Source organism: Xenopus tropicalis, chromosome 1, assembly GCF_000004195.4.
Source record: "Xenopus tropicalis strain Nigerian chromosome 1, UCB_Xtro_10.0, whole genome shotgun sequence".
NCBI lineage: Eukaryota > Metazoa > Chordata > Amphibia > Anura > Pipidae > Xenopus > Xenopus tropicalis.
The window spans coordinates 112,742,274-112,765,710 of NC_030677.2; the positions used below are offsets into that span (position 1 = coordinate 112,742,274).

At 37.1% G+C, this 23,437-nt stretch overlaps 1 protein-coding gene across 1 annotated transcript; it reads right to left on the reverse strand.

Annotated features, from left to right (window-relative positions):
• Positions 1-10: 10 nt before the first annotated feature.
• LOC101733785 (coiled-coil domain-containing protein 17) lies at positions 11-19,355 on the reverse strand. The gene is made up of 13 exons (XM_012953560.3): positions 18,959-19,355; positions 15,436-15,522; positions 14,534-14,669; positions 13,068-13,221; positions 12,181-12,306; positions 11,191-11,327; positions 10,589-10,729; positions 6,739-6,920; positions 6,281-6,366; positions 3,986-4,195; positions 3,411-3,633; positions 2,524-2,634; positions 11-1,687 (listed from the first exon to the last, which is right to left on the reverse strand). Exons 1-13 carry the CDS (start codon positions 19,091-19,093, stop codon positions 1,553-1,555), a joined length of 1,863 nt encoding a protein of 620 aa, XP_012809014.1. The 5' UTR covers positions 19,094-19,355; the 3' UTR covers positions 11-1,552.
• Between the last annotated feature and the right edge of the window lie 4,082 nt (positions 19,356-23,437).

Consider the following 23,437-nt stretch of genomic DNA (forward strand, 5'->3'; position numbering starts at 1 on the left):
GAACAAAAACAATGCACTTCCTACATAAAAGATACACCTTTTCCAATATACTATGAAAACCGCTGAGTTGTTTCATTTGTTGCATACCCTGCAGTTCTCTGTTTTGGCAAATGCAGACAGTTTTAAGGTTAGAAGGGTCAGTTACTTACAAAGTGCAAAGTGCAATTTTCAGACCCAATTTGCCGTGTTTTTTTTTTACCAGCAATGCAGTGTATAATGTCAAATACAAATAGAAAGTAAATATATTTCTATGATCTACCAATTAATGGGTTTAAATATGTACGCCAGGCAAAAAAAATCTGTATTTGCTACAAAACAGGCCACTGAATAAGTGTAATGATTTTGCACAGGGAAAAATTGTTGATCTCCCATCCAGCACCAAAGGCTATGGGATAAAAGTAACACAAATGTACATAATATAGTAATATACGTATCAACATTTAACCAGATCTACTGTTTTCATGCCCATAATAATATTGCAGGTCCACTTTTGCTTAAATATAAGAATCAGGAGCAACGACCATATACAGTATGTAAAACCTTCTCTTTAATGCGTGATGCACTTTCTGCTAGCCTGAACTGGAGAAACATGGAAGAATGCTGGCCAATGCGCCTTCAAAGACACCCAATCAAAATTTTCTAAACTGCCTGATCAGCAAGACAGCCGATATCCAAGGCCTTTGCCAATAGCACCTTGTCTCCCACCATACACTTACCGATTATCATATGATAAAATCGGTGAGTTTATGGGCACCTTTAAGGTAGCCATACTTGTATAGATTTTTAAAAGATCTTTTCATTATTGTACAACCAAGCTCATCTTGAAACAAAAAGTTTAAAAGTATGCAATGACCATTTCAAGCGAAATCATCTAGCTGAAGAAGGAAAACTGTGGGTAGCTGCCTGCTTGGCCCTGCAAACAATTGGACAATGGATAAATTTCATGTTTTTTTGACCAATGTCAGATAAAATGCTGCTCTGAGTCCTCTTTGCAAAGAAACCCAGCATTCCTTTGCTTCTATTGTTTACACATGGGCTTCGGTATCAGATTTCCTTCCCTCAGCTCAAACCTACAGGGCACAGATGTGAGTCTGCTCAGCTTGCTCCTCTCTCCCTCTCCCCCTCCATCTCCCTCCTTCTCTCCCTGCTGTAATCTGAACTAAGAGCTAGGAGCCAGCTAGAGACACATGCAGAAGGATATGGAAGTTACATTAGACCAAGCAATATGGCAGCTGCTTTCTTAAACAAACACAGAGAGCTTTTAGTGCTGTTTACTCAGGTATGGTAAAGCATTCTATAGAATAAATAGTGTTCTAGCTTGCCCTGTTGTGACTAATCTATTTGGAAGAAACTGCATCAGTAGCTTTCCTTCTGCTTTAATATGTATTGAACATCAATCTAAGATCCCCCCTTGTATACATTTTCATGATAAAAGGACCAGCTCAACCTAATATTAATCACTTCAATAAAATGTAAACATTTATTGTGAACAAAAAAAATCACAATTGGTTTTGGAAGTCTTTTTTGGTTCATTTTTTTTTTTTACAAAATACTATTGTGTCATGATTCTTCGTCTTGAAGGTGGGGAATCCTCATCTCCATGTGTATGTTGCATATTTGGCAAAAAGTATGATGGGTAATATGTAGATGGAAACATGGTGTCTTCTGGAAAATTATATGCTGCAGTCTACAAAAGAAAAACAATATTGTTAACCTGAGACACCAGCTGTCAGTAACAAAGTTATCCCAACAATGTGATATTAAGATGCCCACAGTCATCTTTCATCTCTTTCCTAGGAGTACTAGCAGGGCCTGAGGTAGGTAGAAAAGGCAATTGCCTAGGCTGGCAATATTAATGATTCTGGGCCTGGGGGGGGGTGTCTAATTTGGCCTGGCCCTCAGTACTAGAAATTAAAACACCAGACATTTATATATCATTTGTAGGTCAAAACCAGAACTTAGAACAGTGGTTCCCAGAAAGAGCAGCCCTGAACATTTGTGAACCATAACATAAGTGTACCAGCAGTGATATACAACAATGACAATGCTATTTAATGGAAAGGTATATTTAAGTGTTTGGTTGCTGGCTTGCCTGTGAGCCTAATATGGCTAGAAAACATCTCACGTTCCTTTGCCCCCAGAATTATGTCACTCAAGGCAATTTGTCTCCTGCTGCCTTTCAGTATAAATAGAGGTGGACTGTCGCCGCTCCTAATACTATTTAATATAAAACACCCTATTAGAGACACGTGGATCTATGACAGATAGACATCAGCACCAAAATGCTTGAGCATTTTGCAATACAGGTACTTTTATCACCCTATTGCATATGTGTTAGGCAGGGGACTTTACTTTCTATAGAATCCAGGAGAAGGATAAAATGCAACCGAATAAATTCTGCTATTTGTCTGTTAACACTCCTTATATAATATGCCCATGTTTAATTACCATAGATGTGGGTTAATAATGTTATTTACAAGAGCATGAAACTGAACAAATGCATGATAAAGATTGGTAACCTACCAAAGGCGGGTACTTGTAGATCATGGCATTCTTGATGTCAATAGGCAATGCACTTTGTGTGTCAGCGTCTCTTGCATTGACAAGGCGGATATACAGTTCAGCATATTCTAACTATTTAAAAAAAAAAATTATTGTAAGTATAGTAAGCATAAGGCATTCTAAGTGCATATTTGTACCACTGGTCAATGTGGTCACATTCGTGCTCTGGCTGGGGCAGGCCAATATGGAAAACGTTCTGTAGTTTCAAGTGTGGCTTAGATTCATCATTAGTGTTTAAACTGTATTTATTGGCTCTGTGAGCTCATAACACTCCATTTGGTAAAATAATGGCTGGATACTGGACTTTTCTGTAGTAATAACAGGGTAAAAAGTTGGCTATACTTTGCGCTTGTACCTAACACAGCAAAGACGTTATATACCATAGAGGGGAATGTATCAGTGCAATTACCTGTAAAACACCATTTTTATTGGAATGCAATTTTGAGCTTTACACTGCACCTTGCAATCATACATAAGCTCTACAATGTATACACACATTGCATTAAATTTATCTTTCACTAGCTCCTCCTGCAGTTAAGGTAAAACTCTAACTACTGTTACTGCAGCAATAGAAACAACTATGCTCTAAATATTATTTATATAGTCGTTTTAGGAATTAAATCACTGCCCGCCATAAGGAATAAAAAGCACAAAGTTTGCCTAGGTAAAGTAACTCATAGCAACCAATTAGAATTCTCTTTTAAACAGATGACCAGTTAATGATATCTGCTGACTGGTTGCTATAGGTGGTTAGAGGTGTAACAAACATTGCAGCATTTATTACATAACCCCCTTAGATTTTACAATTATTTTGACAAACTTAAACTCCCAATTGTAAAAATAAGCACCTGTGGTACAGCATTTAGCGCTCCTGTTGTCAGGGAAGGTTTGACTGGAAGGATGCGAATTGGAACTTTCCATTGACCACTTATCACTCTGTTTTGTTGATCAAAAATATCAATTTTAACCCATCCTCTGGGGATTAATTGGCTCACTTCATGGCCATAGGGATCATATCCTCCAGATGCCTGAAGCTCCATTATCAGTGAAGTAGTTGGTGAGGGTCTCAGCCTAAAATTAAATTGAAGACAGAAAAAAATCACTTCAAGATTAAAATGACAAGGTAGCAATATTAGTTTTATAAATGGCACTTAAGCACTTTGTGCTTTAGCACAATATTTCCAGGTACATTGTGGCACTTTTTACTTATCTCATTGTGATCTGTACTGTATTTGTTATTATATTCTCTTAAGTATAAATCTCTGGGTTGCTTGAGGCTATAAAACTGGTTACACACACGTAAGTCTGCCTATTTGACTCAGAACCTGAATGTGTGTTTCACTAGCTGATTCTTCAAATTACAGTTCCATACCATTAATTCTACATACAATATCATTAACTGCTACAACACTTCAGTACTTACCGGGGCACAGCCTGTTTTGTGGCTAAAACAGCTGTGTTCTGCCTTTTGTTGTCATGGAATGTGGACAGAGCAGCTCCACAATAGACAGGGGGTAGGGATGAAGAACTTCCAACCTCCAGTCCACCACTACAAAGGCTCACCGCTAATCGGCATACCCGGTAAGATGGATCAAGCCCAAGGAGAAAGTCATAAAATACAACAAAGCCAGAACTGTAAGGCAAACATAATCCGTCAAGTCACATCTTCAACATCCTCAATTCCATACTGTAGGTACAACCTCCAAGATAATTAACTGCTACATTTAGCCTATGGCAAAGGATAGATAGATAGATAGATAGATAGATAGATATAGATAGATTAAACCCTGCAAAGACATATGTATGTGTACGTATGTATGTAATTATTTAATGAATCATTACTGTATGTGCTTACATTAGTCATCTTAAAAATTGTTAATAATAAGGCAGTGAATAATATTAAGTATTTACAATCAGTATCATTTCTTTAATAATAAATAAGCAGGTATAGTAGAATCCAGGCACCAGATCTCCAAGTAAGAATGCAAGTGGGTTTTGCTGTGGCTTGTATTTGCATCACTGCTGCCTTTAGCTCCTATTGTTTATCCCAATCTACATCATCCGGATTGAAATTTGATACTTGCACATTTCAGATCTAATATGAAGTATTTAAATTGCCATGAAGAGGGCAGACCAATCAAAAGTATTGCTTTTTTAGCTAGTTACAAGGACCTATTATTCAAGATGGCGCCGGTGAGGATGGCAGCCGTTGCTCAGTGTCCTCCTCAACTTTGCTTTTTTCTTATGTTTGTTGTGTTATTTTTTAGTTTTTTTGCAACCTGCAAAAAATCATCTCCTATGATATTTAATATTTGTAATTTTTTTTTGTCTATGTAAAGTTGGGAGGAACACGGGTCAAAAAAATTTCATTACAGTAATGATGCTTCATTGTTATTTGTATATGACAATAAACTTGAAACTATTGCCTCTGCATATTTACATACAGGCAAAGGGACCTTATAATTTTACCACGGAAAGAAACAGCACTGCACTGACTGAAATTCTACATTTGAAAGCCTGAAATGGAATTTAGAAGAGGCACAACCTTTTGGCTTTTGATGAAGAACATCCTGCAAAGATCATTATGAGAGTCTCGGTTGTGGGTGACAGCAAGGAAGAGCATGAGGTTCAGTTTATTCTGAGCATATAGTGCCAAATACAATTAGATGACTTAATGTTATTTTATGGTTTATTGTGTGAAAACTTATGGTCCAGAATCAATTAGAGGAGAAAAAACTTTTCTCCTATTTCAGTTACAGTTTTTCCCATTGACTTCAATAGAGTTGTCATGTGATAAACAGCGAGATACGTTTTCCTCATTGCATATGGCTCTGAGGGATGATCTATAATTGAATTAGAAGGCAAGTCTTTCTCGTCTAACTGAATTTGGCCCATTCTGTGAAATGGCTTGTTCCTCTATTTTATAATACAATACAACCACATGGTGTAACTGCTAAATGTAAGGTGTATTCAAGTATTTGTCTTTATAAGGGCCCAATAAATCAAGCAAGCAACAAGTGTGTTAAAGAAGTATACCATTAATTGATCATCATGTAATAGAATCATGGTGAAAACTGTTGCTAATCTGTGCCATGTGTTTTGTTTCACATGGGGAAAAAAGCATGAAAATCCACGAGAAATATAAACCCACCCCATGACTCCAATGCATTAGGCATAAAAAAATGCCCATTGACTACTATGAATTTGGCCCAAAAGAAGGATGCAAGAAAAAAACAGCCATTGACTCTAAGCATTTGTGCAAGAAAAAACTTGGTGAAAAAATGTATGCTGGAGGGAAGCAACACGAGTTTTGCTCATCAGTGCAAGGGGGTTGTTCACCTTAAAATTAACTTTTAGTGATATTCTGAGACAATGTTTTTTTAATTTTTGTGTTTTTTAAATTATTAAGCTTTTTGTTTAGCAGTTGTCCAGGTTGGAATTTCAGCAGGTATCTGGTTGCTAGGGTCCAATTTACCCTATCAACCAGGAAGTGGTTTGAGTAAGAGAATGCAAGGACCCCTACAGAAAGATAAGGAATGGAAAGTAACAATAATAACAAAATTGTAGACCCAGAGAACAATATTTTTTGGAAAAGCAAGAAAGAGAGGAAGGAAAACAAATCATTCAAAAACTATAAGAGATAATAAGAATAGAACATTCTATAACATAAGAAAAAATTTATTAAAGTTGAATTACATTTTAAGAAAAGAGCACTTACATCGGATCGTAGGGAGCAGGCTCCAACTCATTGTCATAGTCTAATGCATTTTTCACATAATTTAATGTCACTGGCTTTTGTCCTTCCTGTGAAAGTATACATTTAGCTATTTTCATGGCAAAGCAGAATATATAAGATTTGATTCTCAGCCTCTTTTCTAAAATGGCTAGAATGGCTATTGGAAACACTACCAAACCTTTCCACCTGTATGCAGAGAAAACTAATTGGATGCATGACAACACTAGGGCAGTCACTCCAATGGTCAGCTTATGCTAGGATGGCTGCCACCTGATGTTACTGATACAATGCACAAACACCAATAACTTTCTATATAACAGATGAATTTGGATAGGGCAGACTTTCTAAGCATGCAGTGAGTAGTTTACTCACCTCTACTCATTGACAGGTCATATGTATGAAATGAAATGTAATGTATCATTATGCTGCAGTTACTGTACCATATGGGGGAATGCAGATATTAGACGATTGGCACGCTGCATTCCAGCTGTCTTTATTCGCTTTTTTAGTCTCTGTATTTCTAAATCTTGTTTTAGAACTTCCATTTCTGCATTTAGGGCCTTTAGGTTTTTGTGCGTATGCTCTTTCACGAACCATGGGAACTGTGAGCTTTTCTCCACTTCTGAAACAGTAAAGTGAGAGTGGATATTATAGCCAATAACATTGTGATTTGGCAGCTGTAGGCAGACACTGTTGCTATTGTACTTTCTCAATGCAAGAGCTCAACAAATATCAGCCCACAGTAAAACAGAAGATTAGAATAAACAAAGCATATGTCCATTACATTCAGCCCTTATCGGAAATGTCCTATTTTCTCAAGAAATACCCTTGGGTTCTATGGTTATCTACTAATAAAAAACAGTCCTTTAGAGGGCAACTTTAACATGCCAATGGATGTAGAGAAGAGATCTCATTGGTGCCCCCCCAGCCAGGAAGATATAACTACCATAAAACAAGTGCAGTTAAACATAAGGCAGGCAGTCGTACTAGGGTCCTAGCACCCTCCCCATAGTTGTGCCCTGGGTATGTGCCTTTTCTGCCTATCCTTACTGCAGTCCCTGCAGGCAGTAGAAAAAGTGAAATGTGCTTACTGAAATAGACATAAGGACTAGGTGAGCCGCTCTTGACCAACAGTTATGGGAGTGGAAAAATCATAATCATATAACAAGAGAAAATGTAAAAACAAAAAAGTAATACATTGAAAATTGCCATTTCTGGGGAATCCTTCAGTTAAATATTATACTAGGCAATGGTCTGATGGTGGAACTTCTGTCCTGAGCGGCCTTGGGCAAATGCCCTTTGTTTGAGTAAATAGCCTTTTGCTCATTTGTTAAAATGGCCCTGGTCCTCTGCAGTACTTCATTTTCTAGGCTAATGCTCAAACCGTTGTCTGGTGTTGTGTTTATAGGCAATTACCATAGAAATCAGAGAGAAGATTAATTACAGCTTTGTGTAAGAAAGTTTAAACACTGGAAACCAATTGCAAAATGTTTACCTCATATAAAAGATAATTGAAGGATGAACTTTCCTGGCATTTAAACCCTTAAGGCTGATGCCACACGTGGCGTTTTTACGCTGCGTTTTTTCTCAGCCTCAAAACGCCGCACAAGCCACACAGCCCCTGACTATGGCGGTTTTCAGCCTAGTACTGGTGACGTAGCAAATCCCGTTTCCATGGTGCTAATAGTGCGAAATAGTAAAAAACGCAGCGTATTTCCACTAGGTCTGGCAGCTGCCTTCGTGTATACATAGGAATAGCTTGATTTGCAAATACTGGCGTATTTCAGCCAACGCTTGAAAAATCCGTGGTAAGGCGTTTTCTAGCGTATTTACGCATTGTGTGGTTTGCTTCGAGTCTTTTCAAGTTATTTCTATGGATGATGATATCGGGCGTTTTTCAGCCGCTGAGAGAATTAGAAAATACGCAGCGTAAAAACGCCACATGTGGCATCAGCCTCAGGCTAATACAGACACCAACATCCAATAACAATGGTTCCATTGAACTAGAGGTGTGATCCAGTCACAATGGTACCACGATTCTCATTGAGAAGTGTTAATTCTTCAATGTACATGGCTGTTAGGGGGCCATTTACTAAGAGTCGGATTTATTTTTCACAATCCAAAGTTTTTAGTGATAAAAGTCACCAAAAAAAATTGCTACTTTTTCAAGATTTAAAATACAACAAACAGGCTAAAAATCTGAATCTGACAATTCGCTGGCTAAAACTTGTGAAAATCATGTAGAAGTAAATGGCAGGTGTCTGTTCCCTTCCCTGGAAGATCCCTCTTTGCTTTGAAACATTACAGGCTTTTGGATTTTTTACGCTCGTTTTTTTGTGCGACAATTCAAAAAAGTAGAGGTTTCGGCACAACAATTTTTTAAAAAGTCAAGGTTTTACGACTTTTTTCTCTTTACAGAATTTTTCGGTTCAGACTTTTTAATAACTGTCAGATATTCCCGAACTTTAGTTTATTAGAATTTTTTAAAATAAAAAAATGAGAAAAGTTAAAGTTTTAGTAAATCTGCCTCTAACTGTTAATTGTTGTGAAATCCAGTTAAAGATATTCACATGTACAGTAGCAATTATTTACCATATTTCCAGAGAGATGATTTTTGTTTTGGTAACAATTAAAGGTAACTAAGCTTCAGCTACGCCTTTATTTATTTAGACTAATCTCACCTAACATTGCCCAATCAATTAATTAAACATTGTGTATTCTTAGTTACTAGGTATGAGCTCACCTTACTGATACCCCACACAAATAAAGGACTACTGCACCAACAAGATATGCCACATAAATTCTGTCTGGGATTGAAGGCATATTTATGATGCACCTTATTTCTATATAAATATTATTATTATTTGTTAATTAGAAACATATTGGAATTGCTTTACTAACTTAGTTGCCAGGTTGCACTGCTGCAGTTACCCATTAACACAAATGGGATCTTTGCTTCATTTTGTAACTTGTAATGATTAAACTAATTTCTGATTGGCCACTCTGGGTAACCAAAATGGTAAAGAAACCAGTAATAAAAAAGCTTTAAATGGCAGCTGGCATTTAAAAAATATCAGAGATGTACTTAATACAGTACAGGTATGGGACCTATTATCCAGAATGCTCAGGACCTGGGGTTTTCCGGATAAGGGATCTTTTGGATCTCCATAACTTAAGTCTGCTAAAAATCATGTAAATATTGAATAAACCCAAAAGGATTGTTTTGCATCCAATAAGGATTAATTATATCTTAGTTGGGATCAAGTACAAGGTACTGTTTTATTATTACAGGAAAAAGGGAAATCATTTTTAAAAATTAGGATTATTTGCTTATAATGGAGCCTATGGGAGAGGGCCTTTCCGTAATTCAGGACTTTCTGGATAACGGATTTCCAGATAAGGGATCCCATACCTGTAATTGTTTACTCCTATCTAAAAGAAATTATAATCCAAATAGCATGTACAAAATATATATACATATACTTAATATGGATACAATGGCACATACTATTAGAAAGGTGTGTTACTTATATAATACAGTGTTTTAATTATAGGCTGTTTTATGTCAATATATTTACAGAGGCCTGAATAGTTTGAAGAGTGGAAGAAAGGCTAAGGCCACACCAGTCTGTGGATACACACACACCTTTGCCTGGGTGAATTTCAGTGCCAAAATGCATATTTTGCTCTGTGTGTCTGCACCTGGGTTGACGCAGTGGCTCACAGGAGTAAGCTGATCGGAGCATAGGGGCTGATCCTTGCCCTGTGTTTATCCGCAGGATGAGATTCAGCCTTGTGTAGCATAAGCCAAATGTTCTTCCTTTATCATCTGATTGTCTTCTCCATAAGTTTGTATACAATTAAAATTGTAGATGATCTGGTCATTCAGCCCTAAATCCACCTTCAGCCCTACTTTTGTTCTCATTCAGCTGGTGTTTCTTTGACTTATTTTTACTTTTATTCATATTGATTGTTATGTTATTATTCCATATTATTCTACCTATCCTATCTTACAAATTTACAGGGAATATAGTATCAGGAAGGTAAGATTTACCACCTTTGTCTTATCAGAACTTATAACAGATATGAGGTTTTTGCATGCTTCTCTGCCTTTTTACCTTGATTACTGACAAATAAGACCTCATTATTAATTATTCCAAACCAGATTAACTGATAGTTGGCATAGCAGATTTTAAAAGTGTTCTCTTAGTACTGATATATGAACCACTGTGCTTGATTTTATGCTGGTAGCAAATTTTGTCTACATTGTTGTACTTTTACAAATATTACCTCTAACTGATGTCTTGGGAAGTCGTATATTCCTTTGCCTTTGAAGCTGAAGTTTGAAAATGTGATCTTCCAGTTGTTGATTTTCCATTTCCAGATTAATTAGCTTATCATTCAGGTGCAGGTTTGGATTCCCATAGCCTTCTACAGTAAGAATAAAACAATGCAAAGCTAATGACGCAAGTCCCCAAGAGAAATGGGATACTGAGCATAGGCTATAGTCCTGACTCATCTTAAGTTAAATGATATACATGTACATTGCCACCAATACCTTGCATTTTACAGAAACTAGACAATTACAAAAAAGAAAAACAGTTCAATATATCAGCATAAAATAGAAAGAGCACTGACTCACTCACACTACGATAAGTGGCAATGCCTTTCACCCCAATAATTAAAGTATGACAAATCATTTTACTTTCTCATTCAAAGCCTGCTAAATGTGTAGCAGAAATGTAACAATGACTGACATTAACTTTATTAAAGTCATGCATAATTCATAATCCAGCCTTAGTAACAAGCAAAGAATACTTAAAAGCAACATTTATATTAAAGTGACAGTGTAATAAAGTTTGAAAGCAAATCCAATTCAGTATGCAGCCTACTTTTGTTTCTCTTTCTGACAGTTCGTAGGCGTTTTTCTTTCTGCTCCAACACTTGTGCTTCAGTTAATAGGTCCTGCAGGTGAGCCAAAATCAGTTGATCATTTCCCCCACTCTGTATGTAAGTCAGTCGTAAAGCACTGTGTATACATATTAAAGCAAAAGATATGTCAGGATATTTACAAGCGATACAGAAAAGCAATGCATGCAGGGTGAAGGCTGGTTATCCACTGTAGTGGGTGATAGTAAACATTGGGGTTCATTCAATAGCAATAGGTGTGCAATACCTTATAGCAAGCAATCAGAGATTTGCTTATAATAACATCTGAAGTAGATCAATCAAAGCTAATTACTAATTGGTTGTTATTGCTTACTGTGCCAGATATACACAATCTTAATATATGATGCCCAATGAGTAGGTAACACAGGCAATGTACCACACCTATGGGGAATGATAAAACAAAATAAAATAGCCCATTATTTAATTGCTACAAATACAATAACAATATTTCTCTGATCAAATGTTCTGGTGTAAAACCCTGCTTCTATACAATATCTATTTTTTCATTCCTTAAAGAAACTATTCATGTTCTATTACTATCTTTGTGCTTTCACTCAGTAACCTATCTATAGCAGAGATTCTTAACCTATGGGTCATGATCCAGAAACTGATCCTCATGCCGTTAGGTTGGGTCTCCATGATTCCCTGTTAATACAGTGAAATGTATCTCTACAATTAAAATAGTAGGTGCAAAAAGAAAAGCCCTCAAAGCAGGATACAGTGCAATTGACAAACTTGTATACCAGTTTAACTGGTATAAAATTATTGAGTATCCAGAAGATATACAGGTATGGAAAATGCTCTTATTTGGGATCAAGTACAAGGTACTGTTTTATTATTACAGAGATAAAGGAAATCATTTAAAAAAAAAATAGAATTATTTGCTTATTTTAACACAATGCTATGACTGCAAGATGATCTTAGATATTTGCCTGATTTCTGTGCATAGGCTGCCATTTCCATAAAGGGGGATGTAGGTTGGATGAAAAGATGGCTGTGCTTTTTCTGCTTTTCGAGAGGATGGTGTTTCACTTTGTCTGCTCTTATTTCTTCTCTTCCTTCAAATAAAAATGTACAAATATGTTAAATTGGAAGGTTTATCATTATAAGGACAACAATCAGAGAGAAAAAAAAAATAATGCACAGGAAAACATGCTTCTGAAATGAATTAAATAGTTTGTCTTGGTATGTGCTGATCTCTAAAACCTTTATGTTCTAACTTTTAAGTTTTTGGCAGAAAAGTCCCTACACAGTAAAGAGATGAAAAATCAGTTCTAGAGGTGCTTAAACCGAGCACGGATTAGCATACAAGCAAACTTTGCAGAGGGCAACAGAAAAAACTTAAAATTGAAAAGAGCAATATGGCAACCAAGGCAAGCTTGAAATGTGTCATAATTTGTGTCCTCTCGTGCCCTTAGCCAGTGCAAATGGGTTTTTTTTAGTTATACCACCTTCACCCTGCCGATAACCAAAAAAGTTCTCCACACAGAGCCAGCTTGAATTGGCTGCCAGACACTCAAGTGTCCCAGAAGGTTAGCTTCTGCATGGCTTATGAAGGTAACCCACCACCACTACTGGTCCCCAAAGCACTAGAAATTCAAACAGTAATTTAGTTGCACAATACTACTACACTGAACATAGTCATTTATCAACGGTGGGCAAATGTGCACCTGGGCAGTAACCCATGTTGATAAATTGAGCCCCAGTAAAACTCTAGTCTTGATGGAAAGGACAGATAGGATGAGGGTGCCATATGATTTTAGTACCAGCCAAGGTCCTAAATAGCATTAATCTGCCCCAAATTTCCTTAAAATCTTACATGGACTCCATTTGCAGCATGTCAATTTGTTGTTTCATGGCTGCTAAGAGAAGTTCATTCTTTTGTTCTTGAGCAGTTAAATGCTTTAACATTTTGTCAAGGTAGCTTGTATTTTTGCTCTGAGCTGTTATTTCATTCAGTCTCTGCACGATATCTAGAATAAAGCCAAAAGTTTGTTTAAAACTGAAATTATAAAGTCAACACCACACTCTTTATTTATTAATCTAAAACTGTGATTGGTGCATTTTGTTTTGAAAATATTTTCAATAAACTGCTGATCTGATGTAGCCCTTTCTATGTTGCATGCGTACTTTTCATTTTAGCACTGTTCTTGAAAAATGTTAACAGTTGGCAGGCAAGTAAACATAAAAACAAGTATTTGCAGTGGAAAAAATTTATGATTTTTGCTATACAAATATGCTTCATATGCCATTTTAGAAAGATTTTAAAAATGACTGCTGAGTATTTCAAGCCTCCTTCAGCAACTCACATATGACAACGAAGTAGTCATCCTATTCCCAAAGAAACAAATGAAGTGGTGATAAGGAAGGATAAAACAAAGGGAGACATTTTGGATTTATACTCTTCAAATCATAAACTCTAGAGGTTTGAATAGACAGTGTGACTTAAAAGCTCTGCTAAGGGGTATTTAAATTAGTAATTAAATTAATATCTTGCAAATATAACAAAAAATAAAATGAAAAAATACAATTAGAAATGGGGGGATTTCTTGGTGTATAGCGCCAGAGATTGATTTTTGACTTATGCTATTATGGTGTAGGAGGGGAATGCTTGGCTACAACCTAGCACTGTATGTTATGCAATATGAATATATCCTAATCTCCTCATAAAGTCTTGTGGCCCTCTCATTACAATTAAAATGGCAGGTTACCTTAATTATTAGCATGACGTAGACAGCAACATTCCAAAAAACTACATATATTTATTACCTACAACTCTCTGGCCTGGAAGTTCAGCTACTATCCAGCTTTATTACCAGGAAGCAGGTTAGAAGTCAGAATGGAAAATGAATAGGAGAAGGTATCAAAAGAAAGAGAAACAATAAAAACTCTACATACTCTCATTCAACAAAGCAGAGTGGTCCCTAAAGTGGTCTGGTCAGAGCTTTTATCACAAAGGCAAAGGCTGTGTTTTAAAACCCAGAGGGTGAGGCTCAGTCTCAAGGGCATTCCATGTATAAAGAAATTAAAATGTATTCTTGCACCAAATTACTTCCAGTTTTTATAAACCTTTCTTCCAGCCAATGGTTATTACTAGATGCTTTATTATCTGCTTATATAGCCTTGCAGCCTAAACTAGAGAAATATATAATGGAGTGTGGAAACTTGTGTACAACAGTTTATATGTTTAAATATATTAACAGTGCCATTTGTGCCATTAGGCAAGGTAAAAATCTTGCCTCACACTGAAGGATTTATTATAACGAGACTTGCCATTTATCATACCATCGCGTTGTTTTTCTAGAATATTATTTTGAGTCATAATTTCATTTATTTGATGCCTGTGAGCTTCTGAAAGATAACGCAGTTGTGCTTCATGCTCTTTGGTCCTGCTGGGTTCCTCTGTGGGATTTTCAGTGACCTGAAAGGGTAAAGATGATCAATAAGCCAGACCTGTAGGCAGTTCTTTTTGCTTGCCCTCTAAGTATGCACTATTTACCTCAGATAAATAGACTCCCTACCAGAGTACTTGCTTCCCACAAACAATCTAAGGGGCCTGGTTGTACCTAACATGGGTGTTCCTACTTATTGCATACTCCATGCAGGCCAGTGACCACTAGGGTCCTCTCTGGCAGAAACATAGTAATCCAAAACACTTCCAGTTGAAGATGCTGGCACTGTCAGTTAGGCAGTGCTTGGGAATACTAAAGCAAGATCAGCATCTGCCATAAGATGGGAACAATACAATAGCATGGTGAAGATGTTTCTTTTAACCACTGCAATTCTCTCTGAGGCCAATAAATCTAGCAATGTGCATCTAACCAATCAGTTCCTGGGTAATAAAATAACTTATAAGACCAATTATATAACCTTTTCTATTTGCACATAAGTTAAACTTTCTTTTTATCAACAAAATGTCAAGTTAGAGGTGGAAGTATATAAGGAGTCACCTTCTGTCAACATTTTTCGGCTCATCCCCTTCTTTTAATAAATGAAAGCAGCTCTCATATGCTCAAGGTGCTCTTTCATGTCAGTATCTGTGCCACACACTTTTAGAAGATTTTGAATAATCACCACATGCTTAGGTTAGCATGAGCAAACAGTTACATTGAGACTGCGTTTTTAAGGTAACTGAAGTACTAGCTTGAAACAGCCTTAATTAGTGCATCTGATAGATAGCTACATACTTTCATTGTCTTCTCTTCCAATGTTTCATTCATTTTATGAGTCCTCAGTTGTTCTACAGGTTTTCTTCTTGAATAAAACCTGTTAACCTAAAAAAAGGCCATATTATGTAGTATCTGAGCCTTAACAAAGCTTAATACAACTAATATCCAACAGCCAATCTATCCATATAAGATATTTTTGAAGATATTTATAGATGGAAACAAATACCATTGGTGTAACAACTTTGGTGCCTTAGAAAGAAGGGTACTTTATGAGATACTAACACCAAAACCTAAGATCCCCCATCTCTGGTCCCTTGCAAGTAGGTGGTGAGGAGTTATAAGTAAGTGCTGGAAGTATTTATTTAATTTTGAGAACCCGCCCTAAAAAAAGTTAAATGGTGGATCAAACCATAAGTTGGGGGGGGAAGCGACATGTGAAGGGGATGCATCGCATTTCCAGAGTTTGTGGAAGGGTGGATAATATATGACCTCCTAATTCCCTGCCACTGGTCTCTGTCACCCTGGCTTTGTCAAATTAAAATCCCACTTGATTAATGTTACCTTAAGCATATCTGTTGGTTTGTTGTATCAATCTTTTCAAATAACTTAAAGGTATGTAAATATGTTAATTGTATAAGCTTAATTTAGCACATACAGGTATGTATTTCCTGCAGTTGGTAGCTGCCCCTCTTAAATGCTGTACTGCCAGAGTTCTAAATTTCTGATCCACTTCTTACAAAGGCTTCTTACACAAAGATGCAGCTGCCGATTCGAGGCCTTCAGACTGATTCAGTAGCTTATCTGCTCAGGTATGGAGCCCCCCAATGGGCCTCCCTGTTCAATATCTTGCGAAAATCGGGCAGGTGTCGATTGGGCAGGTTTGATTTTCCTGTCTGATCAGGGGCAACATCCGCTCATTGATACAGTTCTCGGTCCAACGGCTTCTGTGACATTGTTGCAACTTGCCCAATCTAACGGAATTAGCCTGATATCTCCCACCTTAAGTGGGCATATCGGGAGAAGATCCACTCATTTGGCGACCTCACAAAATGAGAGGATCTTAATGTGTATGGCCATATTGGTGTATGTATTAATTAAACATTTCCTTGAAGGAAGGAATTTCATATTTTCAAGACTGTGAAAACTTTAGTCCTAAACCTATGAGTAAGGTAAAAAAATTACCCTGATTATGCCTATAGATTTTTTTTAACCTTAGTGGGACCCAGAACATTGCACTTCTTGGTCACCTAAAAACTGCTTACATAAAAACAAGATGCCTTTATGTACAGAAGTATAATAAGGATAAAAAAATGAAAACCTGAGGAACAAATATATTCTATTTTCTACTGGCAAATCATTTTTCTATCAAATTGTGACAACCAGGCAGTATAGCATTCTGAGTTTGTACCAGTTGAGTCTGATCTCAAGAACGTCTGTACTGTATTGTCAGTCAAGTACAAGACAGGAGAATTACTGGCAGGAAATAAAAGAATACAGATGCTTTTAGCCTGTGTTCATTTATATTTGAGGGCCTATATTTATTTATGGATGTAGAAAAAGCTGTGTTATTCTCTGTAGACTAGTAATCAAGTGCAGAAATTCTCGACACTTTAATAACATGGTTGTGGAGAATTACAAAAAAATTGCTATGCTCCCAGGCCTGTTTTTATTTACTGATTGATAAGCCATCACAAAAATAGTTTTTTTCAAGCTGAAATGTCATTTTGTGAAAATGCCACTTCATAAACCTGAAAAATTCCTCATTCACAAAAAAGTCAGACTCCTCCTAAATAACATTTTATGTTAAAACAGGAAAAAAACAAGCTCACATCCCCATAAATTTGAGCACACACAGGAACACAGACATACAGTATTTATACATGAACAAATATTTTAGAATGAAATTCTAAAGAAAACTTAATGCTGAATCTTTGACTATATAAAACAATGGTACCTTCTATTGTAGGCACACAAACTATTTTTCATGTGTAATATAATGGTGATGACACACAGAGCTACTAGTAGCAGCTACTTGTCATGGCTACTAAAACAGACAATGCTGATCATTTACTGATAACTGTCTCTACGTGTGTTTTAGCAGAGGCAGTTCTCAGTATTGTCTATGGCAGGGTGTTTTCTGGAGTTTAGTAGGCGTAAAAAGTAGCAGCTACTAAGTAGCTCTGTGTGTCTTCACCCTAATTAATCACCAAGGCTGGCCAGGTGATCCCCCATGCTGCCAGATGTGATCAGGTAGGCCACCATAAAGTAATGTACTGTCATCTTAAGGCTTCATACACATGGGCATAGATTATCGATATGTATCAAATGCATATGGATGCAGTGTGCAGTGTGTGTGTCTGACCCAGATTCTGACTGTGTCTACAATCCACACAATGTCCATTTTACATTATGAACTAAGGGTCATTGCTGGGCATGCGTTCACAGTGCACACAAACACTCATGATTATACCACCTCTGCAAGAAGACAATGAGCCTTGTTTGCTATCAAGCTCCAAAAAGTGAGCAAAGTTCACCATGAATTTCTCCCCACAATATGTTTCACCCAAAATAAAAAAAATTGCACATCACTAGATGGGCCTCCCCGATCAATACCTAGCTGAAAATAAACCAGGTGTTGATTGGGCAGGTTTGATTTTCTCATCCAGTTTATTGATGAGGTTCTCAGCCTGATGACTCCTATGCCCGTCGTTGTAGTTTGATTATTTGGCTCTAGGGCCAAACAATTAAATTAGCCTGGTATTGCCCACTTTCGATAGGCATATCGGGAGAAGATCCATTTCTTTGACACCCTCACCAAATAAGCAGATCTCAACATGTATGGCCACCTTAAGGCAGGATGTGTTCCCCTGGCATCTCCCCCAGAGTTTTTATCAGACTGCTAGATGATGAAATGCAATTTATCACTCCACAGAATGCATTTCCACAACTCCAGAGTGAGTGAGTAGCATGAACATTTGCATGTAAGATTTGTTTGCTTCTGACAACCCATAAAACCCGGATGCTTTCTGTGAACAGTTCTTGGGCTGAAGTTTCTTCGGGAGACAATTTGGGATGTTATTTTAGATAAAGGGGCAGATTCAATTCAGTGAGAAAAAGGTTCATCACCTAAAAACTCATGGACAAGATTCAATTTGAGATACAATTCAATTGAGAAAAATTCAACTTAAAATTTATCATTTTAAAACTCGATTGAAAATGGGAAAAGGGATATGGAAAAAACTGCCATTGAATTAGGAGAAAAGTTTTTTCTCCTTGAACTGAATATCATCCATGAGTTTTCAAGTGATAAACCATGAGATACATTAGTAAATTCCTCCTTTATTTCAACTTATAATGAAATTACTTTTCTTACTTACTTAAACCCCATCAAATCAAAACAAAAACATACATACAGGTATTCCACTAAGATGATGCATAATTGTGATAAACATGATACTGACACATGAAACTGATATTGGGCAAAGCAGCTGTTAAAAGTAGATTGAAATGACACAAAATAAATGCAAATCCAGATAGTTACCATTTCCTCTGGTGTCTGTGTTTGCCTTGCCCGTCCAATGTCTCCGCCAATACAGAACTTTTCTCTATGTTTTTCCAGTAAGAAAGATGACTTAAAAGTCATGTTGCAGCTTGGGCATCTCAAATAGTCATTCATTTTGAACAGAAATCCCAGGGCTGGTGATGAACAATATTTAGCAGCAAAGTTCTATACATTGGACTTACAGTCAGGAGCAGTTTTATAGCCAGACTCAGTGCCTTTCCATAGATACATCTGAAGATGAGATCATTTATGCTTCCAGTAAAAAAATATAAATTTTAAACACTGATGTGTATTAAACTAATGGTATAAAAATAATACAAATAGGATCTCTAAGGCTGTCGCAAGTGACAAAGCTTGTGGGAGTTTCACTCTGTTGCTGTATGCTAACAATGAATGTTGGATAGCAACCTGTGTTTGTGTGTACAAAGGTTTTCAATCATGGCAATGTACTCATGCATGCAGCTTCAACAAACCCTTGAGCACCACCTACAGGCAGACCTGGTATATCATTTACTTCCAACTGTCTCACTTATAGCTGGAGAAAGGGGAAAAAAAAGAATAATTAGAATTAAAGGTTCACAAACTTTTGTTTTTGCAGAGCTGTAATAAAATTACATTGTAGAAAATTAAATTATAGAAATCCCAAATACATTTGATACGCTGTTGTTTTTCTTTAATTCCAATACTTATGTACGCATGCATATATTTATATAGTGCTACTTATATACACAGTTCTAAAAATGTTTACAATACAGTTAATAGTTCAGTCATTTCAGTCTAAAGGGACAATTGGGCTACAATGGCAGCAATAAATAAAATAAATATATAGTAATCAAAATGTAACTCTCATAGTGCAGATCCCAGCATAGAGTTTAGAACTCTGTGATTCCCAGATTAAAATATATTTGTGATCACCATTAAAACACTTATAATGAAAGTGACAAGATTAGAACAAAGTATTAACTTCAACATTAGACAAACAGGCAATACATTCCTGTGTTTATTCTTTTTTATATTGTGATCATATGTAATAACTTGTGAGCTGTTCATATAGCTAGCTATACATCCAAGATCCCTTGTTTGGCACCCTTTGGCGTTAGGCCAAATTATGCTTATCTAATCATTTTGCCCCCAGGCTAACAACTGATACTACTGTCCAAAGACCAAATTAAGTAGTTAATAGAGCCCTCTCCTAAAGCTGGCCATACACACACCAATAATATCATATGAAACCTTGTTTCGTACGATATTCGGTGCGTGTATGGCAACTCGGTGAGGCGACTGATATCACAGAAGCGACTGAGCAGAATCTGCCTTCAGGGCTGAATCGACAGAAGGAGGTAGAAATCCTATTGTTTCTACCTCCATATCTGAAGATTCAGCCCTGAATGTCAGTGGAGGGTTGGAACGATCTTTCGTGCAAAGATCGAAAATCTCCACGTGTGTGGCCATCTTAAGGGTAGTATCAAACCGGTAGATTAGTCAACTGTGATAAATCTCTGCTACTGCAGGTTACTAATCTCCCCGAAAAGCCTTTTCACCAGCAATGAAGGGAATCACTAGTGGAAAGTTGCCTGCAGGAGGTAACCACTTCAGAAAGCTTAAGCGATGAGTAGGCATTTCCAACGCTAATTCCCTTTATTGCTGGTTGGAAGACTTTTCAGAGAGATAAGTCATCCGTGGTTGCAGAGATCCCCGTGGGACACTGCCCTTAGGAGAGGGCTTTATCAACTACTTAATTTGGTCCTTGCGCAATTATATTTTTTTTAGGTGCCTGACAGATATATGGTCAATGTTGGGCCAGATATTGATAAGCAGGTTGTCAAAGTGGTCCAATACGTAATCTGCCTGAATTTGTCCATTTTACTTTGATGGCATACATCTGGTATAAAGTGTAAAAGCTAATGTACAACCCGGATTCCACACTAAACAAATTGTGAATAAAAACTGAATGCAATGATGTGGAGGTGCCAACTTCTAATATTTTATTCAGAATAGAACATAAATCACAGAACAAAAGTTTAAACTGAGAAAATGTACCATTTTAAGGGAAAAATATGTTGATTCAGAATTTCATGGTGTCAACAAATCCCAAAAAAGTTGGGACAAGGCCATTTTCACCACTGTGTGGCATCTCCCCTTCTTCTTACAACACTCAACAGACGTCTGGGGACCGAGGAGACCAGTTTCTCAAGATTAGGAATAGGAATGCTCTCCCATTCTTGTCTAATACAGGCCTCTAACTGTTCAATCGTCTTGGGCCTTCTTTGTCGCACCTTCCTCTTTATGATGCGCCAAATGTTCTCTATAGGCGAAAGATCTGGACTGCAGACTGGCCATTTCAGTACCCGGATCCTTCTCCTACGCAGCCATGATGTTGTGATTGATGCAGAATGTGGTCTGGCATTATCTTGTTGAAAAATGTAGGGTCTTCCCTGAAAGAGATGACGTCTGGATGGGAGCATATGTTGTTCTAGAACCTGAATATAATTTTCTGCATTGATGCTGCCTTTCCAGACATGCAAGCTGCCCATGCCACACGCACTCATGCAACCCCATATCATCAGAGATGCAGGCTTCTGAACTGAGCGTTGATAACAACTTGGGTTGTCCATGTCCTCTTTGGTCCGGATGACATGGCGTCCCAGATTTCCAAAAAGAACTTCGAATCGTGACTCGTCTGACCACAGAACAGTCTTCCATTTTGATCCCTGGCCCAGTGAAAACGCCTGAGCTTGTGGATCTTGCTTAGAAATGGCTTCTTCTTTGCACTGCAGAGTTTCAGCTGGCAACGGCGGATGGCACGGTGGATTGTGTTCACTGACAATGGTTTCTGGAAGTATTCCTGAGCCCATTCTGTGATTTCCTTAACTGCACCTGTTTGTGGTGCAGTGTCGTTTAAGGGCCCGGAGATCACGGGCATCCAGTATGGTTTTACGGCCTTGACCCTTACGCACAGAGATTGTTCCAGATTCTCTGAATCTGCGGATGATGTTATGCATAGTTGATGATGATAGATGCAAAATCTTTGCAATTTTTCGCTGGGTAACACCTTTCTGATATTGCTCCACTATCTTTCTGCGCAACATTGTGGGAATTGGTGATCCTCTACCCATCTTGGCTTCTGAGAGACACTGCCACTCTGAGAAGCTCTTTTTATACCCAATCATGTTGCCAATTGACCTAATTAGTGTTATTTGGTCTTCCAGCTCTTCGTTATGCTCAAATTTACTTTTTCCAGCCTCTTATTGCTACTTGTCCCAACTTTTTTGGGATTTGTTGACACCATGAAATTCTGAATCAACATATTTTTCCCTTAAAATGGTACATTCTCTCAGTTTAAACTTTTGTTCCGTGATTTATGTTCTATTCTGAATAAAATATTAGAAGTTGGCACCTCCACATCATTGCGTTCAGTTTTTATTCACAATTTGTTTAGTGTCCCAACTTTTTTGGAATCCGGTTTGTAAAATTAGGCATTAGTTTAGAGTTAAAGTGGTAGTTCACCTTCCAAAATGTATTTCAGTTCAATTGTTTAATACTCCAGAATTTCTTTTTTGAAACTTTTTTAGCAAGTTTCTAAATTAGAGTAGCCCATGCCATTAAACACATTTTTCTAAAAAAAAATTTTCAATCAATTGCCACCCGAGCATCACTAAGGGTCATATTTATTAAACTATGAAAAATAGAGCTTGATAAAGTTAGCCAGAGTGAAATTCCACCACTCTCTATTGATGGCGGGGAGCTCTATTTTAACTTTTTAATACATTTGCCCCAGTATTTATGCTTGGTTTCTCCTGTGAAAAATGAAAAGAATACCACATTATTTCTAGTACTGAAAGAGAATGTTCCTTGAATGTTACGTTTTCTAAAATATTTTTTTTTCTGTACTTTTTTAGTGCAGGATCTTAACTACAACCCATCTATGACTTAATAACCAGGCAGTGATATGAATGTCATACTGGAACAAGATTTCAGATAGCCTGGAAAAGAAGGAATAAAACAATCAAAAATGTTGCATCAGAAACTTACAGCTAGTTCCAGGTAGTTATGGGAGATAGTTTACTCTGAGGAGGAAAAACTGTGCTTGACATGCATCTCTCATACTGACACTTTCTAGTATTAAAAAAAAAAACCAGGAAAGTGGATGTTCCATGTTCGTAAAATTTGAAAAATACATTTTTTTAGAATAAAATTCTAAATCTGTTCATATCTCTTTGTGGGGTAACTTGTACCTCCCACATTTCCTATAGCTCCATGACTTAATATTTTGGCCAACTCAGGTTCTCAAATTCCTGGGCGATCTCCTTGCAGAATCCACCTCTCTCTTCTATGAACAAATATCCCTAAAGTATTAATCTGACAAACCGCAACTGTACCAATGCTTTTAGCTCTGACATGCATTTCATGCTAAATTCTCCTCCTTGACACCAAAATTAAGCTAACTTTAGAACACCT

Bases quoted from the DNA above. Each gene is read 5' to 3' on its own strand.
- LOC101733785 (XM_012953560.3), bottom strand. From the start codon at position 19,093: ATGAATGACTATTTGAGATGCCCAAGCTGCAACATGACTTTTAAGTCA. The intron at 14,670-15,435 runs GTATGTAGCTAT...TTACCCTTTCAG, and splicing joins TGGAAGAGAAGACAATGAAA to GTCACTGAAAATCCCACAGA. The intron at 3,634-3,985 runs GTAAGTACTGAA...ATTTAATTTTAG, and splicing joins ACAAAACAGGCTGTGCCCCG to GCTGAGACCCTCACCAACTA.